The sequence below is a fragment of the Stigmatopora nigra genome, chromosome 19 (genome assembly GCF_051989575.1).
Source record: "Stigmatopora nigra isolate UIUO_SnigA chromosome 19, RoL_Snig_1.1, whole genome shotgun sequence".
In the NCBI taxonomy this organism is placed as follows: domain Eukaryota; kingdom Metazoa; phylum Chordata; class Actinopteri; order Syngnathiformes; family Syngnathidae; genus Stigmatopora; species Stigmatopora nigra.
This window is the reverse complement of record NC_135526.1, coordinates 11,060,769-11,080,171: the sequence shown is the minus strand read 5'-3', so window position 1 is coordinate 11,080,171 and position 19,403 is coordinate 11,060,769. Positions and strand designations below refer to the sequence as shown.

The 19,403-nt window shown below is 40.3% G+C and overlaps 2 protein-coding genes and 1 long non-coding RNA gene across 3 annotated transcripts in view; 1 reads left to right on the top strand and 2 right to left on the bottom strand.

The window, feature by feature from the left end:
• Positions 1–821: 821 nt before the first annotated feature.
• Positions 822–6,729, bottom strand: LOC144212650 (heat shock cognate 70 kDa protein). The gene is made up of 9 exons (XM_077740699.1): positions 6,563–6,729; positions 5,668–5,883; positions 4,311–4,516; positions 4,090–4,242; positions 3,444–3,999; positions 2,949–3,151; positions 2,360–2,558; positions 2,037–2,269; positions 822–1,236 (listed from the first exon to the last, which is right to left on the bottom strand). The coding sequence occupies exons 2-9, from the start codon at positions 5,870–5,872 to the stop codon at positions 1,039–1,041; spliced, it is 1,953 nt and encodes a 650-aa protein (XP_077596825.1). The 5' UTR covers positions 5,873–5,883; positions 6,563–6,729; the 3' UTR covers positions 822–1,038.
• Positions 6,730–7,110: 381 nt separating this feature from the next.
• LOC144212582 (uncharacterized) lies at positions 7,111–11,975 on the bottom strand. The gene is made up of 3 exons (XR_013329784.1): positions 11,927–11,975; positions 11,447–11,643; positions 7,111–7,982 (listed from the first exon to the last, which is right to left on the bottom strand). It is a non-coding gene; the product is annotated as an uncharacterized LOC144212582 (long non-coding RNA).
• Positions 11,976–12,040: 65 nt separating this feature from the next.
• Positions 12,041–19,403, top strand: part of LOC144212930 (vacuolar protein sorting-associated protein 11 homolog) — a 42,088-nt gene continuing 34,725 nt past the window's right edge. Inside the window, exons 1-5 of the mRNA XM_077741125.1 lie at positions 12,041–12,234; positions 14,469–14,576; positions 14,655–14,790; positions 17,585–17,748; positions 17,866–18,101. Coding sequence (XP_077597251.1) covers positions 12,130–12,234; positions 14,469–14,576; positions 14,655–14,790; positions 17,585–17,748; positions 17,866–18,101 — 749 coding nt within the window. The 5' untranslated portion in view covers positions 12,041–12,129. The remainder of the gene's footprint in view (positions 12,235–14,468; positions 14,577–14,654; positions 14,791–17,584; positions 17,749–17,865; positions 18,102–19,403) is intronic.

The window sequence follows — 19,403 nt, the reverse complement described above, 5'->3', positions numbered from 1 at the left end:
TACTCCTGAACTCACCTTTACACCGTTTAACGTTGCTGTCCTATTTGTGCCTACCCACAGCACAGGACACTTTCCAACAAACTGCCCCTAATGTACCTGCCAGAGACTAGTATCAACAGGGTTTTCCAAAATTTGCCGTCTCCAGGACACGAGTTTCATTTCTCAAAATGGACCATCACATGAAGTGCCACTTTTCGTGAATTTGGAGCCTCCGTCACAACATGCAGACATTTATGTGGACTCACCAGAGATGACCCCAGATGTCTCCCTCCAACAGGATTAGTCTTCGACCGTCAAGAATCCAGGCGCTCCCGTCAAGGAAGTCCAACCCGCAAAGGGTGTTGAATACACCGTGTGCACCCTTTCCCAGAGGTCAAACAGTAGCACCTGGGTTCCCGCTTCGGCTATTGACCTCCAAGGCCCGAAGGACCAAAATTTTGCGTTGATCAATAATTAAGAAAAACACTACAGGCAGACATGATTCAGTTGGCTTCTAATTAAATTGTAGATCAGGGGTGTCAAATCAGTCCTCAAAGGGCGGCAGGTTTTCATTCTAACTGAACTAGAGGATACCTTTCGCAAGTGTAATCAGTTGCTTTGAGTCAGGGGCTACCTATTTTAAGACATTGATTTAACCATTAACCAGGACCCACTGCAGTCAGCCCTCTGCTGAATCAGTCCGACAGCACTGACGTAGACTGAACATACAATTTTCTATTGGCCGTCATCTTGATTATTTTAATCATTATGTTACACCCATACTGTGTAAACAACTCTGGAAAACCACCGGCCTTAGACAAAAGACAGGTTTTAAACCCCAAAAGTGTTGCATGTTTTTATTGTCAAGCAAAAGACAACATTCAGACATTTGGAATACACAATCTTTTAGCAGAAATATGCACCACACTCAATCAAGTTAATAAGCAAAACAGTGACCCCTATTTTATACACAATGTAACTACACTCTTAAGCATGAGTCAGTGCTACAAGAGGGCTGTTCTTCAATGCAGGAATGTGTCGTAACTTGTCATGCAATTCTTAGTCAACTTCCTCAATGGTAGGGCCAGATGATCCCCCACCAGGAGCAGCTCCACCAGCACCAGGAAATCCACCAGGCATACCTTCTGGCATACCACCAGGCATACCTCCAGCACTTTGGTACAGCTTTGTGATGATTGGGTTACACACCTTTTCCAATTCCTTCTGCTGGTGTTCATATTCGTCTTTCTCAGCGGTCTGAGAAAATACATCAACAAAATTAATGAGTGAACTTGTTACTAGGAATTAATTACCATATTTTCTCACCTACTAGGCACACTTAAGTTTAACATTTTCTCAAAAATTAAAAGGAAGTCCCATGAGTCAATGCGCCTTGTTTATGGGCTAAATTCTAAATTTTGTACGACCCTGACTGCTTGACTTACTAGTGTAACTTCTTGCGGACAGGCTACTTATTGCCATCAACCCTGCATACGTTCAACCTAAAAATAGCTTCCCCGTGCATTCCAAGCATTACGGTAAACCATTCAAAACATCCGAGACGAATGGTAAGGCACTTGTCGTGTGTCCATAGCGCTTTTAACCCTCCATTGAAAGACGAGTTACGCCACGATTCAGAATTGACTGTTGATGCCTGGGCCAAAGCACTAGTTTGAGCTTTCGTTAAAGCTGGAATCACTATTACGAAACCCCACAGCAACAGCTCTGACCCCGACAGTGAGCTGGAACCCAGCATTGTTAGGGAACTCGCCTACTTGGCTGAGCTTTTTATGTCGGATACAGAAGATGAGAATTACTTTGACAGATTTGTAGATGTTTGAATACTTTGATTCATTTTCCCGAATACACATTACATTAATAAAACAAAATCATACTGTTTTGCTCATGTTGCCTTGGTTTAAAACATGTTACCATGCATGCTTAAACGAAGCGCCTTTTGTATTGACAAGATACAGAAAACACACCTGGCAACGGACACGGCATCCTTTCAGGTGGGGCGTCGTAAAGGTGTGAAAATACAATGAGTTAGCACATACCTGGTTCTTGTCAAGCCAGCTGATGACCTCATTGCATTTGTCCAATATATTTTTCTTGTCTTCATCACTGATTTTGCCAGAAAGCTTTTCATCTTCTACTGTTGATTTCATGTTGAAAGCATAAGATTCCAATCCATTCTTAGAAGACACCTTGTCCCGTTGCACATCATCCTCTTCTTTGTACTTCTCAGCTTCCCGGACCATTCGTTCAATATCATCCTTACTGAGGCGTCCTGTAATCATATAACCATTTTTAAAACAAAGAATTCAAATGTTTGGTTTTGCCTTTTCACCTCAAGCTATATATAAAATTCATAATGTACCCTTGTCATTGGTGATTGTGATTTTATTCTCCTTTCCAGTGCTCTTGTCAACTGCTGAGACATTCATGATGCCGTTTGCATCAATGTCAAATGTAACTTCAATCTGAGGAACTCCACGGGGGGCTGGAGGAATCCCTGTCAGCTCAAACTTGCCAAGCAAGTTGTTGTCCTTGGTCATTGCCCGCTCACCTTCGTATACCTGGTGATGGGGCAATGTGTTTTAAATTCATAAAATAGTCCTTTATTTATTCACCATGAGGGAAATTCAAGTATTAACACACTCAAAAGAAGGCAGCAGAAAATAACTAAATACCATGTACATATTTTAAGACCAGGATAACTAAATATAATGCACATTATACATTTGTTTGGGTATTTTTACATCTACATGATAGGCTTAGTGATTTTTTTTAATGTTTACATTGACTTGGCATGTTTTTTTCCACAACTAGTCATTCATATCATATGTGGATAGAAAAGTTGTACATTTTAGTCAAGTGACGCGATACCAGTGAAGACACCACATGGACAGGCTATTAGAATCGGCAGGTATAAAAGCATATCAGAACACCATCAAAAAGTTACTTACCTGAATAAGCACTCCTGGTTGGTTATCAGAGTAGGTGGTAAACGTCTGAGTCTGCTTTGTAGGAATGGTGGTGTTACGCTTAATCAAGACAGTCATGACACCTCCTGCTGTTTCAATACCCAGTGATAAAGGAGTAACATCAAGAAGAAGCAGGTCCTGCACATTTTCTGACTTGTCACCTGACAGAATGGCAGCCTGGACAGCTGTGGACAAAAAAATAAGATAAAAAAAGCAGGAACATTATTACCCACAAATAACTGTTGGCCGACACGACCTTAACATCCCTTATATGAATATTAATTTCCAGGGTTATGGATCGATCTATCGTAATTGCACGTTTTGGGTTCTTGTATAAAAAATAAAAAAATCTAAATGAAAGTCTTGTTTTGGATCATTAAAAGCTGACTGCCACTTGACTTGAAAAGGGTATAAGTTCATTTATTGATTGAAACTGTCCAGTTTTGTTTTGACCTTTATCTATGTGAAGACACTTACCAGCACCATAGGCAACTGCTTCATCTGGATTGATGCTCTTGTTCAGCTCTTTGCCGTTGAAGAAGTCCTGCAGCAGTTTTTGAATCTTGGGGATGCGAGTCGAGCCCCCAACCAAGACAATGTCATGAATGAGCCCTTTGTCCATTTTGGCATCACGGAGTGATTTCTCTACTGGGTCCAAGGTGCCACGGAAGAGGTCAGCATTGAGTTCCTCAAAGCGGGCTCTGGTGATGGAGGTGTAGAAATCGACTCCCTCATACAGGGAGTCAATTTCAATGCTTGCCTGAGTGCTGGAAGACAATGTGCGCTTTGCTCTCTCACATGCTGTGCGAAGACGCCGAACAGCTCTTTTATTGTCGCTAATGTCCTTCTTGTACTTGCGCTTGAACTCAGCAATAAAGTGGTTGACCATACGGTTGTCAAAATCTTCTCCACCAAGATGAGTATCTCCAGCAGTGGACTTGACCTCAAAGATTCCATCTTCAATGGTCAAAATTGACACATCAAAGGTACCTCCACCCAGATCAAATATGAGTACATTCCTCTCTGCACCAACCTAAAATATTTTTGCAATTAAGATGGTTATTTATAATAACGCTAAGACGTCACAGGTCTATAAAAAAATAATAATTCTTGATGATCTCACTTTTTTGTCTAATCCATAGGCTATAGCAGCTGCTGTTGGCTCGTTGATAATGCGCAAAACATTAAGACCAGAAATTGTGCCAGCATCCTTTGTGGCTTGGCGCTGGGAATCATTAAAGTATGCGGGCACCGTAACTACAGCATTGTTGACAGTCTGTAAACAACAAAAATTAAAGAAATTTCAAAAATTATTCTTGTAAAAACTCATTATTTAAAACTTACTTTTCCAAGATAAGCTTCAGCAATCTCCTTCATCTTTGTCAGAACCATTGAGGAGATCTCCTCAGGATAGAAGGACTTTGTCTCACCCTTGTATTCAACCTGAACCTTTGGGCGAGTGTTGTCATCAACTACAATAAATGGCCAGTGTTTCATATCAGACTGAACAACTGAATCATCAAACCTCCGGCCAATTAATCGCTTGGCATCTGTCAAGACAAGAATGTTTATCAGTATTCATGTTGGAGAATCTGTCCCACAGTGGAGAAATTAGAATCACTTGAGCCACAAGAGTAGATTATAGGGAGAAAAAGAAATGCACAATAAGTAGAGAGCAAATGTGACCATTGCAGTGCTCAATCGCATTTCCAAATATTTTTAACCATAATAGTTCAATATTGTTTTTGTCGACTTAAATGTAAGTTAATGCTTTTTTTCTACAGGATTCTTATAATGTAACAAGTGAAATTTAAAGCTTTATAAAAAAAAAAATTAAGACCATTTAATAGTACAGCCCAGTTAATCTCACCAAAAGTATGTACCTACTAAAGTCAGAACATTTACAGACAATTTCATACAATGCAGGCAATTTTGAAAATTTAAATCATAATTCAGATAATGGATGAGTTAAAAAATAAAAGTGTCGGGAAGCGAAACATACTGTCGACGGTTGATGATGATTTATTCGAGTATAATGTGCATTTGATTTGTTAGGATAAATAACTATTAAACACATTATTACTATTTTTAGCACTAGTTGTGTTACTTTGTTAATAGATGACGAATGGAATAATTAAAACATTTTTTCCAATGCAATATCCTGTATTGGTGACAGAGGTCAATTTCGAGGCATTTTAATCGGAAATGTGGCCCTTTTCCGAAACGGTTGCTTAATTTTTTTTTAAACTGACAATGTCTTGGGATTTCCCAGGTTTAGGGAGTTTGCATTGTATTTCAAGGTAAACCCCGGATATTCTGGGGAAGTTGGCAGCTCTGCTTATCGTAAATATAGTCGAGGGATTAGTCAGAAGAAAACTAATCTTTTAACAGCATGCCCTACTCAAAAGAATAGCTGGACTGGTTAGGAGTTCCTTATTTTCTTTAAATTATTTTTCATTCTTCAAACAATCCTTCTCATCAAAGAAGCCACCAGGCTGATTCATGACTGCATATCCTTTACTAGCAGCCAATATGGACAAGTAAATTTAATTGTAAGAAAATATTGCTGTTAAACTGAAATACATTTTGGAGCTGTATGGTCTTGGGGCAGCTTCTTCAGTTGATCTCATTAATACCAAACAAGCAATGCACTTAATGGCCAACAGTAAATTGCCACAATTAAAAGGTATACCTTACTTACCAAAAACAGTATTAGTAGGGTTCATCGCAACCTGGTTCTTGGCTGCATCACCTATCAGCCTTTCACTATCTGTAAAAGCCACATAGCTAGGTGTTGTCCTATTGCCTTGGTCATTGGCAATAATTTCAACTTTTCCATGCTGGAAGACACCAACACAGGAATAGGTGGTCCCCAGATCAATACCAACTGCTGGTCCTTTAGACATACTTGCTTTTCCTGCGGAGGAGAAAAATGCAACTTTTTCATTCCTTCATTTTCTGAATGAATCAACACAAACTGTTTAATTTAAAAAAGGAGGCTATTTTCCACTTTATCAGTTTAACTTTAGGTCACCAATATTCTCTGCTTTTTACTCATCGTTAGGAAAAATAAGTGATTTCTAGTTTTGTTACATACACAATGAATCGTATGACACCAAATGGTGACTGGTTCTATGATACCGTACAAATAATGTTCTCATTAGACTACTCGATTATTGGCTCGTGAAAGAAACATTTATATTTAAAACAAAACACACACACGACCAGATCGATTTTTTAACAGTTCTTTAAATTAAACTGGGCAAGGTATTAAGATCACACACTTCCTTTTGACACAACAGCCGAATTCAAGTAGACGGTTGGCTCTGGATAACAGATTCGAGAACGTTCCAGAATATTTGGGATGCACCACCATCCGTACATTAACATCGCTTCATTTGCAAACACCAAATCGGATTGGATTATTTATAAACACTCAGAGAAACCTAAATACACACAAATCGGGATGATGTTACTTTGTAGGAACCATTAAAGCACAATTAAATATATTTAACGCTTTATTGGGCAGGCTGCCTTTTTTCAATAGTTCAGACAAACAGTGGCGAAAATACACGACAAACGAATCGAGAACTAACCAAATCAGTAAGTCTTGTTATAATTTTCAAATCGTAGATGGCTGATGCAGTGCAGAAAAAAATGCCCTTGGTGGTTTAGCAGGAAAGAAAATTATGCTTGAGCTGACCGTTGTTTAATGCAGCCAAGTCACCCAATCACAAGATACGTTTTCTACGCGTACACAACGCAGAGCCAATGAGTAATCTTGTGACATGCAAACGACGACTGACCGAATGTGACGTGTACTCGTCGCACATTAATTCTTACGTCGTGGCTTTTTACAAGAGTCTTCGATTTCCAGCACATTCTTACGCAAGGAATGCGACATCTTGAAAAAAAGTCTGGAATTGGATTTCTTGAAAATTTGATTGTGTAAAAGACTAGTGATCATCATGATGGGAGGTTGGGGGTGTCAGTGTTGGCTCTTGCCCTCATACCCACAACACATGCTCGTTTTCTCTTTTTAAGGATTTGTAGATAAACGGGGACAGCAAAAAAAAAAAAAACTTAGATTAACTGGGTATGTTGAAACACACAGCAAGGCTTTGTGAGATGTTCTTTTCTTTGCTCTGAAAGATCTGGTGAAACAAGTGTAAACAAAAATATAGGCAAGACATTATTGAAGCTTCCATGAACAGTTCTCTTTATTGGCTTGAGAAAAGGCGAGATTCCCATTCAGACTCCATTTCTTAAAGCCTTCATTGCCTCCTTCAATGTGGGTGTTAATTATATAAAAAAGTGTGGGCTTCAATTACAAGAAACATGGCTGGTTTGAAACCGAATACAGTGATACCTCAACATACAAGCACCCCGACATACGAGCATTTCAGGATATGAGTAAATATTAGAGCAAATAAATATCTCTAGATATGAGCAAAATTTCGAGATACAAGAAAGCCAGGTGGCCAAGACATGAGAGGCTGTTTATCATTTAGCGCACTGTCTTGTTTGCCACATCTCTTTCGTGTATAACCGATATCTATGAGCACTGGGCGGAGCTTGCATTTTCCCGTGTCACAGAGCTTGCTCGTATCATGAATGATATTGATTCACTTGGAAATTCCTTGGGGCTGGAGGTTAAACGAGACAGATGCAAATGACCTAATCGACGAGCAACACGAAGAACTGATGACACAGGATTTAATTGAGCTCCAGGAGAGTGAACATCTGGAGGTGTTGCGGGAACTCAGTAGCGAGGAGGAGGTGGACGAGGGGGGCGCCTGGCTATAAAGGATATCATAGACATGCGAGTGAAGTGGCAAGACTTTTTGATTTTGTAGAAAAGAAGCACCCTGACAAGCTGGCAAATGGTCGGCGTTATCGTATTGTGAGTACATTTGTGCGCGTCATTTTCGAAATATTTTGAAGGGAAGACAAAAACAAACAACTCTTAAAGCATTCCTTTTAAAAACTCCTGCTGAAAGTCTGGGTGGAGTCAACCTGGAGTACAAAGGTAAATAAAATTAAAACAAAATTAGAATTCAGTTTTGTGTAAAGCTACAATAAACTTATGTTTGACTGTGTCTGTATATATTAATCCAAGTTAATTTAAATTAGTTTCTTCTGTTACGAGTGCATTGCCGTGGAAATTAACGAGTTAATTTTTATTGCAAATAATTCATAACAGCTTCAATGAGAGAAGGCACATGTTTCAGCACCTGATATTACAGATTATAGTACTGAATTTTGAGCAGTGAGTGACATCTAGTGGTTCATCATTGTAGCACGTTCTCAGTTCTACCCATAATGCTATGCGCTGTCGTGCTTCCATTTCATTCAATGAAGTCACGATCTGAAACACCTGACTCCTGTATATCTTATTTCTGGCAGACAAAAGTGGGTGTTAATTTGACTTTGTTTTGAAGTGCAGTAATCCCTCGTTAATCGCGATTTGACTTATCACGAATGCACTACTTCGCGTTTTTTTTACTGCTATTAATTATTTTTATAAAAGTTTGCAACTGTAAGACAGGTGAAAATTGCGGCCAAAATGGCGGCGAAAGGTGGCAGAAGTCAGGGTACCGCCTCCTCTTCTGGGCTGTTATGATTGAATCGTCGATTATTATCAATGAATCTACCATGCGATACATAAAAAAGAAGAGGGTGACATTCGAAAGATGGCCACACATTCATTGGCAATCGAAACCAAGCAAATGGTAACCACTCTCTCTCTCCCTCTCTCTCCCCCTCTCTCTCTCCCTCTCTCTCTCCCTCTCTCTCTCCCTCCCTCTCTCCCTCCCTCCCTCTCTCCCTCTCTCCCTCCCTCTCTCCCTCCCTCCCTCTCTCCCTCCCTCTCTCCCTCCCTCTCTCCCTCCCTCTTAAAACTGTTTTATCACTGAAATGCCTGAGAATAATGTGAAGTCTCCTTAAAAGATGTATTTTGCCCATAGACTGTCATGACTACATGAAATCCCCAATTTCCTAAATATAGCCCTGTTCTACAGGCCAGTATATCCTTTGGAGAAGATAACATGAACTCCCTAATTTCCTAAATAGAGCCCTGTTCTGAAAGCTAGTACATCCTTGAGAGAAGATAACAATATCGTAGTAGTTTCACGCTTCTGACCAACCATTCCATCGTGGGATGGGATGGAAGAGCTGTCGGCCCCTACCAGCAACGGAGTCGAGGTTTTCTACCCTGCTGCTGTTTTCTGCAGCTTCAGACTACTGAGTAACTGCGGATAAGCTTGCAAGAGCGACTGCATATTCTCCACCTTGGTCACAGTCTGCAGAAGTTCCCCATCTCGTGGAAGACTTCCTGTGTGTGGTTCCAGTTTTTGTCAACTTTACAAGGTCTTTTTGAGTCCGATTCAGCTACCGCAACCAAAATGGCGCTGTTTAAGCGGCAGCCGGTGGGTGCGGAAACTCCGTCCACTCTTGTTTTTTGTGGTTTTGCTGCTTTCATGTTTTAATGATTTGATGATTCCATTTACTTTGATTTGCTTTGTGCTTTTGCTTTGCTGTTTATTCTGTCTAATCACCCTCTTGCTACTGCCACAATGTAATTTCCCGAATATGGGATGAATAAAGTTATCCAATCCAATCCAATCTCTAACTAGATACACCCTTGAAGAAATTGAAATATTGTAGTCAGTATTTCTCCTGCTTCCTAACAATAGCGTACTGTTTTAGTGGAAAATTCCAACCTAGACGATCTCAGTACCACCCTCTTGAGAGAATACAGATGATTATAACTTGTCTGTCTGCACGCATTTGTGGACGACAGCTTCTGCCTGTAGCTCACCTGTGCCAGGAATATTCTGTGATAAAAGCATCGAAGTCACCCGTCTGTATTTGGGCAATCAAAACCTTCCACATCTGAAATTACTGTAACCCGAGAAGGAAGATAGAGTTCTCTCCCTTTTACAAATGGTAGGACCCTTCTATTCCCTTCCTCTGCTGATCTCACTTGGACAGCAAACACTACTGACTCGTCAAGATGGCGCAGCAGAGGCTATATTTTCTGAGAGTACTCATGAAAGACCAACTAAACACCAATTTGCCTATCCCTGCGACCCAAAAGTGCACAAGGAGACAGACAGCCATGCACACTCAGATTCATTCCTTGGGGCAATTTCAGAATGTCCAATCAGCCTACAATGCATATTTTTGGGATGTGGGAGGAAAACAGTACCCAGAGAAAACCCACGCAGGCCCAAGGAGAATATCCAAATTCAACACAGGTGGACCGACCTGGATTTGAACCCAGGACCCCAGAGCTGTGAGGCCGACGCGCGGAACACTAATCCGCCGGGCCGCCCATTCATAGATATTAATCATTACATTTTATTATTACTAAATAGTTTATGTGTAGTAGACATGCACCTGCTTATGGCTGGTGTGATACTGGTGTGGACTACCGCCCAGTAGCTCTCACACCAATCATCACTAAGTGCTTTGAAAAACTGGTACTGAAACACATCAAAGACTGAATCCATATCCACTGAAGATGCAATAACCACCGACAATTTCCAGGCCCTTTTTTCCGGTAGCATGGCTGAGCCGCTCCAGCACTGAGTTCCTTGTTCATATGCCTTCGACCCTCATTTGTCTAGGAGTTCTAACTCATTCTTGAATTGTTTTCTGTGTGCTTAGTACAGCTTTACTATTTTTTCTTTTCATCATTTTCACCTTAGAAATGTATGGTTCGAATGAGAAAAAGAAGCGTGCTGTTATCAAAGTGTTCAAGAGTCCTGCTATAGCCCGTTCAGTGATGAATGCCTTACAGCAGTGGTCTCAAACCGGTTCTACATAGGGCCGCAGTGGGTCCTGGTTTTTGTTCCAACCGATCCAGTGCCGACATTTTAACCAATCAGGTGTCTTTAAAATAAGTAGCACCTGAATCTAATTAACTGATTGCACTTGCAAAAGGTATCCTTGTTGAGTTGGAATGAAAACCTGCACCCACTGCGGCCCTTTGAGGACCGGTTTAAGACCACTGCCTTACAGTGTAAAACGTGTAAGGCTTACACGTTTTAAGAAAGTCATGAAAAGTACTTACAGGGAATCCTCGTTGGAAAGATAACATACAATATTTTTGCATACGAAAGGCACACCATGCGGCCCGGCATCTTGAGTGGTTAGCACGTTGGCCTTACAGCTCTTGGTTCCTGGGTTCAAATCTTAGTAAGTCTGTGTGGAGTTTGCATCTTCTCCCCGCACCTGCGGGAGTTTTCTCTGGGTACTCCAATTTCCCCCCACATTAGAAGACATGCATGGTAAGATGATTGGACACTAAATTGCCCGTAAGTACAAGTGCAAGAGTGAATGGTTGTATGTCTCCTCGTGCCTTGCGACCCTGCCACTGATTGAGGGTGTCACCCGCCTTTGGCCTGAAGTCAACCGGGACAAGCCCAAAGAATGCGTTTTTGTGTGTGTCTGTGTCCGTGTGTGCGTGTCTTTACCCTCTGTCCTCTTGTCTGGGTTTAAGATGGCCCCTAATGGCCTACGGCGCCATATCCGAGTTTCTGTATCTCGCTTTTAATAAATGATGTCTATTGTTTCCGGTTTACTGTCCGTGTATGAGCTGTCACGTGGTATACTGAAAGTCACGTGATATACTGAAACTTGGTGTCTTTCATGTCAAACGATGGCGGCATTCCTGCAATGGAGAAAATTTTTATTTTTTGATAAAGAGACTGTAAAGGATCCTACTGATCACGGAAAAACATTTCATCTTCCAAATGGGATATCGGCTTGCGACTCCGGACGAGGTTACATTGTTCTGGGAGATATCCTTCAATGGTTAGCCATAGCCGCTAATGTTACGTTGGGCAGTTTAACCGTAAAACAGTATCAAAAACCGAGTATTGCCGACCACATCACACGGTTCTTTAGTAACGTTATATCAAAGCAAGTTGACAGGGTCCAATGATCTCATTTACCTTGCTTACATAGTTCAATAACGTCCATCCATTCATTTTCTGAACTGCTCAATGGTCGCGGGGCGTGCCGGGGCATAATCTAGCTATATTCGGGACGGAGGCGGGGGACGGTGGCCAGCCGATCGCAGGGCACCAGGAGGCGGACAGCCATTCACGCTTGCACTCATACCTCGGGACAATTCAGAGTCTCCAACTCACCTACCATGCATGCTTTTGGAAAGTGGAGGGAAAACCAGAGTACCTGGAGAAAACCCACGCAGGCCCGTGGGGAACATGCAAACTCCACCCCGGAGGACCGACCTGGATTTGTAAGGCAGATCGACTAACCACTCATATGCTTGGCCGCACAGCAATGTCAATGTTATGTATATATGTCAATGTTATGTATATCTGCAGTGCTATATCTAAAGCAGGGGCTGGCCAACTCCGGTCGCAGAGAGCCGCTATCCAGTCTGTTGTACCTATCTCCCTCCACCAACACAGCTGAATTAAATAATTGGATCGGTTTCAAGTTTTTGGACAGCTTGCTGATGAGTTGACCATTTGATTCAGATGAGTTAGAGGAGGGCAATATGGAAAACACCAGTTAGGGGCTTTCAAGGACTAGATGGTCTAAAGATGATCTAAAGTTATTACAGTAATTCCTTGACATACGAGTACCTCAACATACGAGAACTTTGAAATCCGAAGAAAATTCCGAGCAAATTGTGGGAGGTGTGGGCGGTTCAAATATTTGCCTTGAGATACGAGACAAATTTGAGATACGAGCATACCAGTTGGCAGAGTACATGAGACGCTGCTTATGTTAACTGTCTTTCTGATAGGTTCATAAATAATTACCCTTCCGATGTAATTATCAATCACTGCAGGCAGATATCTTATTTAATTATTGCCATTTAATTAAATAGATTGCGTCATGGATAAGGACCTTAAGGGAAGATACATCAAAGCAACAAGACTTCCCCCTTGTATCTGTAACTAAAATAACGATCAAGGTATTTTAACAATAACAAAACAGGAAACTAAAACAAACCTTCAATTGGATTAAAACAATCACGCCTTCATTTGACATAACAATCATATAACAATTACATAAAGAAGCCCGAAGTGCGTCACCAGGTATGCACACTATGCGAGTGTTATGGAAGTGGCAGATATCCGTATCTGAAAACCCAGAATAACAGTCCTCGGAGCCCAGACTGGGTAAGATGTCGGATAAACAATCCTTGGATAAGCGGTCCTCGTGAGAGGACCAGACGACTGTTTATGACCCCGAGCACTTTTCGAACAATAGGAAGAATGATTTAGCAAAGAAATGATTTACTACACATATATGTATTATAGTAATACAGAATAAACCCAACACTTTCTCGATTCATCTTCCTCGTGTCAAGATATCTATGAGCACTGGGCATACAAATTACATTTTTTTTTGCGTTAATCACTCCAGAATTAGGGGAAAACAATAGGTTCTAAGAAAGCAGGTGCATTGAAGGGTAGTAAGAAAAAGTGTACGATGGCAATCGATATTATGCACGAGATAATCGAAAAACATGGTGTATGCGTGACTGAGTTGGCTCGCCAATACGAGAGGAGTACTTCGACAATATGTACCATGCTTAAGCAGAAGGATGCTATAAAGCAGGAATCGGCAAACCGGTATTCGAGGGCTGCTGTGGGTGCAGATTTTTGTTCCAATCGATCCAGCACAGATACTTTAACCAATGAGATTTCTGAAGACAACAAGAAGCACCTGACTGCAATCCACTGATTGCGCTTGTAAAACACCAGATTGGTGAAAAGGTATCCTGTCCTCTTTGTGGGCTGGAATGAAAACCTGCACCCACTGTGGCCCTTTGCGGTCATTGGTATGCAGCTAAAAATAAGGTTTTTGTTATTGAAATTGAAAACAAAATTAGAATTTTGTGTAAGGTTAGATTAAACTTTTTTTTGTGTGTTTGCATCGTAATCCAAGTTCATTTCAATTTGTTTGTTATCTTACGAACGCGTTGTCATGCATGTCCATATCCTGTTTTTGGTGTTTTTTTCAGATGGTTGGTACGATTTTTTTTTTAGTTCATTCCAATGGGAAACATTCATTTGAGTTACGAGTAAATCGACACACGAGCTCAGTCCCGCAACGAATTAAGCTTGTATCTTGAGGTACCTCTGTAGTTTAATTCTCTGGGAAAAATTTACATAGGAACTTGGTCCCAGAAATCATTAAACTCGTTTGTCAAGGTATTACTGAACATGCGTGTCACAAATTGAGTGCAAAACTTTCTATTTGCAGTATTTTTATTTAAAATTTCGACACAATTGGGCTATCACTTGCCAATATGGCAATCCCCAAATTCTGTCTTTTTGTGCAGTTTCAATGTTCTTTTTTTTGTGTGAATATTGATACCTCGGTGTGTCTGCTCTTTGTATTGTCTGTCAATTGGCATGACATTACCAACATAATTGAATGAAGTTGTGTATATTTTCCTTAGTTATATTACATATGAGTGGCAACATCTGGCTTTTGATGCGACTTTTGCAGCTAACAACCTTCCAGGCTTATAAATTACGAGTTACGCATATTTTTCAACTGAAACAACACAGCATTCTTGTAACAGTGGGACAAGACGAACATGGAATAAACCCTCTAGTAAGTACTGTTTTCAAATCAATTATTTTATGCTAATTATAATGGATGGTCAACCTCGAAAATCAAATTGCTTCTCAGGTGAAAGTCTGGAACTTGGACAAAAAAGACAGTGGAAGTCCGCTTTGCACAAGAATTTTCCCTGCAATCCCAGGCAACAAACCAACAGAGGTTTCTTGCCTCAGTGTACATGAGAACCTCAACTTTATGGCCATTGGTATGCAGCCAAAAATAACGTTTTTGTTTTCACTGTATCACTCAGTGTAGACTTGGGCAATAAAACAAAAGCCGTACTTATTGTCAAATAATTTTGCCAACAATAATAATAAAAACTTTTGATGAATACCATCCATAAATATAAACTGCAGTTCCACCACTCAGACACCACAAAGAATGGGTGCGCTGATTTGATGTGAACGTTCAGTAGGCAAAGATGGAGAGGAAAAGCTAAATTTAGCATCAGGTTTAGCAATAGACCAGCACACACAGAGCAAGAAATTAAAAGGGTTATAACAGACAAAATCAGCAATTATGAGATGCAGAACTACACATATCCTACCCATTAAAAAATCCAAGTCTCCCTGTCGTTTACTTTATCTGTACTTATGAACACACCTGAAGAAAACTGAGATGAAACTGTATTGACTGAACCTGTGCAGCACTAAACATTACTACTCTGCATTTTTTGGGAATGTGGGCAAAAAACGTAGTACACGGAGAGAACATGCAAACCACACACAGTAAGGACACAATTGGATTTCTTTTCGCTCAAACAGCAGCCTTATTGAAAATTTCTCTAACCCATTTTAACCCACTTCTCATTTGGCAAAAGTTGTCTTATCTTTATTGCACAACAGAACAACATAAACCATTTTTAAAATCATCATATTTTATATTATTTTTTTAAAGTAAGGTAACGTACAGTGCCATGAAAAAATGTTTGCCCTTTTCCTGATTTCTGTGTTTTTGCATATTTATTCCACACACAGGTTTCAGACCATTAAATCATTTTTTTTAACACAACGCAAGGAAACAGAAAATGCAGTTTTTAAATGATTTTATTTACCAAGGCTGCCCGCCTGTGAAAAAAAAAATTGCCCGCCTTTGTCAAATCACAAAATAACTAACTAATCACAATTGAAGGAAAGCTGTGTTGAATTTCAGAGGCCGCTCCTACACCTGATTATCATCGCGTCTTGAATCAAGAAAACAAATAGAATGTCTCAGAAAAAGTGACGTAGGCTATAGGATCAGAGCATCATGCAAATAAATTCAGTAAGAAATGTGAAAAAAAAGGATGGAAATATATCAGTGTCGAAAAGGTTACAAAGCCATTTCCAAGGCTTTGGGGCTCCAATAAACCACTGTCAAAGCCATTAACTACAAATGGAGAGAACTGGGAACAGTGGCAAACTTTCCCCGGAGTGGTCGGCCAAACTTCTCAAGAGTGCATCAACGACTCATCCTGGAGGTCACAAAATAACTCATAAAAACATTGAAAGAACTGCAGGCCTCGCTGGCCTCAGTTAAGGCCAATGTTCACTACTATAAGAAAACACTGGTCAAAGCTGGCATCTATGCCAGAGTTCCAAGGCAAAAACCTTTGCTGTCCAAAAAGTACATAAAGGCTTGTCTTATGTTTGCCACAAAACATCTTGATGAACCTCCACAGTTTTGGAAGAACATTCTGTGGACTGATGAGTCAAAAGTTGAACTTATTGGAAGGTGTACGGCCCATTACATTTGGCAAAAAATGGCACAGCATTCCATCAAAAAAACACTATACCGACAGTGAAGCAAGGTGGTGGCAGTGTGATGCTCTAGGGCTGCTTCGCCTCCTCAAGACCAGGACTTGCTGTAATTGATGGAAGAATGAATTCTTCGACCAGGAAATCTTGAAGGAGAATGTTCTCAGTTTAACAATCCAAAGCACACAAGCAGGTCTACCTCTGAATAGCTAAATAAAACAAAGTTAAGGTTTTGGAGTGGCCAAGTCAAAGTCCGTATATAAATTCCATTGAAATGCTGTAGTGTTATCTGAAACGGGCTGCTCATGCTAGAAAATCTAATTTTGCAGAACCGAAACAATTCTCCACAGAAGAGTGAGCCAAACCTCCTCCAAAGCTTTGTTAAAGATGGCAAAAATTGTCATAAATGTTTGATTTTACTTAACACTGCCAAAGGTGACATGTTATAAGGTTCAGATGGCAATTACTTTTTCACAGAGGACAGACAAGTTTGTATTTTGTTCTGCCTCGGTAAATAAAATCATCATTTAGAAACTATTTTTTTATTTCCTTGGGTTATCTCTGTGTCATACTAAAATTGGTTTGATGATCGGAAACCTTAGTGTAATATTCATTTGTTTTATGAACCCGCATCATCCTCACTAGGGTCGTGGGGGCTGCTGGAGCCTATCCCAGCTGACTTCGGGCAATAGGCGAGGGACACCCTGAATTGGTGGCCAGCCGATCGCAGGGCACAAGGAGACGGACAACCATTAACTCTCACACTCTTACCTTGGGGGAATTTAGAGTGTCTTATCAGCCTACCATGCATGTTTTTGGAATGTGGGAGTTAACCGGAGTACCCGGAGAAAACTCACGCAGGTCCAGGGATAACATGCAAACTCAGGTGAACTGACCTGGATTTGAACCCTGGAACCCATAGCTGTAAAGCCGACAAGCTAACCACTCAATCCACCGGGCTGCCTTGTGTGCGATAAATATGTAAAAAACACAGAAATCAGGAAGGGGCAAATACTCTTTCACAGCACTGTATTGCTGTCATAATTGAATGACAAGGATAATAATGAATTTACTTATTCAGAGAAGTTTGAAGTTTCAAATTTGAAAGACAGTAGATGTGATAGTTAGCGTGATAATTATCTATCGACTGTTTTTAAAAAAAAAATATATATATATATATATATATATAATTTCTGTCATATCTCCCAGGGTTTACTCAGTGTTAGATTGATGCAGGTTAATGTTTATGGTTTCTCCTTATAGGTTTCACAGATGGCAGTGTAGTTTTGACGAAAGGTGACATAACTCGAGATCGTCACAGTAAAACTCTTACTCTGCATGAGGGAACCATCCCAGTCACGGGCCTCGCATTCCGTCAAGTTGCTAAAGTCACACATTTGTATGTTGCTACTCTTGAGAAAGTTTATGTAAGTTTGGCAGCTAAACAATTGTGTTTAGTTGCTATTATCAATTTAAACTACGTTTTACATCAATATAAATGTGCAATTGATTTCCATACCAATTATTTTCTTTCCATTATTTAGTGCTATTCTCTTTCTCTGAAAGAGTATCCAAAGGTAGAGCTGGATACACATGGCTGTGCACTTCAATGCTCATCTCTCACAGATCCTTCACAGGATTCTCAGTTTGTTGTGGCTGGTGATGAATGTGTGTATCTGTACCAGCCTGATGAACGAGGACCCTGCTTTGCTTTTGATGGAACCAAGATTTTGGCTCGCTGGCATCGAGGCTATCTTTTCTTAATTATTCAAAATCCAAAGTGAGAACATTAACCATCATAACATATAAGAATTAAAGAGAAATCCTGTAAATTAAGATTTGCTGTGATTTGTAAAAAAAACATGAAAAGGGTTGTTTTGTCCTCATGCTCTTTAGATGATAATATACAATCTTAAAAAGTTTCTTTTTAACATATTTTTAGTGGCCTTTTTTCATTGTGATAATTTGTCAGAAATACAGTAGGGGAAATAAGTATTTAGTCAACCACTAATTTTGCAAGTTCTACTTGAAAAGATTATAAATGCCTGTAAAAGTCAACATGGGTAAACCTCAACCCAAATCACATTGTCTGATTTTTAAATAATTTATTTCAAAATTTGAGTGGAAAATAAGTATTTGGTCACCTACAAACAAGCAAGATTTCTGGCTGTCAATTAAATCTAACTTCTAATGATGTCTAACGAAGTCTGCAATCGTTACCTGTGTTAATAGCATCTGTTTTTAACCCATTATTGGTATATAAGACCTGCCCACAACCTCAGTATCTCACACTCCAAACTCCACTATGGCCAAGACCAAAGAGCTGTCAAAGACACCAGAGACAAAATTGTAGACCTGCACCAGGCTGGAAAGACTGAATCTACATTAGGTAAAATGCTTAGTGTAAAGAAATCAGCTGGGGGAGCACTTATTAGAAAATGGAAAACATACAAGACCATTTCTAATCTCCCTCCATCTGGGGCTCCATGCAAGAATTCATCATGTGGCGTCAAAATGATAACAAGAACGCTAAGCAAAAATCCCAGAACCACATTGGGGAGAACCTAGTGAATGACCTACAGAGAGCTGGGATCACAGTAACAAAAGATACTATCAGTAACACGATGCGACACCAGGGACTCAAATCCTGCACTGCCAGAAGTGTCTCCCTGTTGAAGCCAGTACACACCCAGTCCCGTCTGCGGTTCGCTAGAGAGCATTTGGATGATCCAGAAGAGGACTGGGATAATGTTATGGTCAGTTGAAATCAAAATACATTTTTTTGGTAGAAACACAGGTGTTTTTTATTTGGAGGAGAAAGAATATTGAATTGCATCCAAAGAACACCATACCCACCGTGGATTATGGGGGTGGATACATCATGCTTTGGGGCTGTTTTTTTTCTACAAATGGACCAGGACGACTGATCTGTGTAAATGAAATAATGAATTAATGAATGGGGCCAAGTATCGAGAGATTTTGAAAAAAAATCTCCTTCCATCAGCAAGGACATTGAAGATGACACGTGGCTGGGTCTTTCGGGATAAAATTGATCCCAAACACACAGCTTGTGCATCAAAGG

Coding starts and splice junctions, on each gene's coding strand:
- LOC144212650 (XM_077740699.1), bottom strand. CDS start 5,872: ATGTCTAAAGGACCAGCAGTTGGTATTGATCTGGGGACCACCTATTCC. Junction 4,517..5,667: donor CCCTACTAATACTGTTTTTG/GTAAGTAAGGTA, acceptor TTGTCTTGACAG/ATGCCAAGCGATTAATTGGC. Junction 3,152..3,443: donor AGCAGTTGCCTATGGTGCTG/GTAAGTGTCTTC, acceptor TTTTGTCCACAG/CTGTCCAGGCTGCCATTCTG.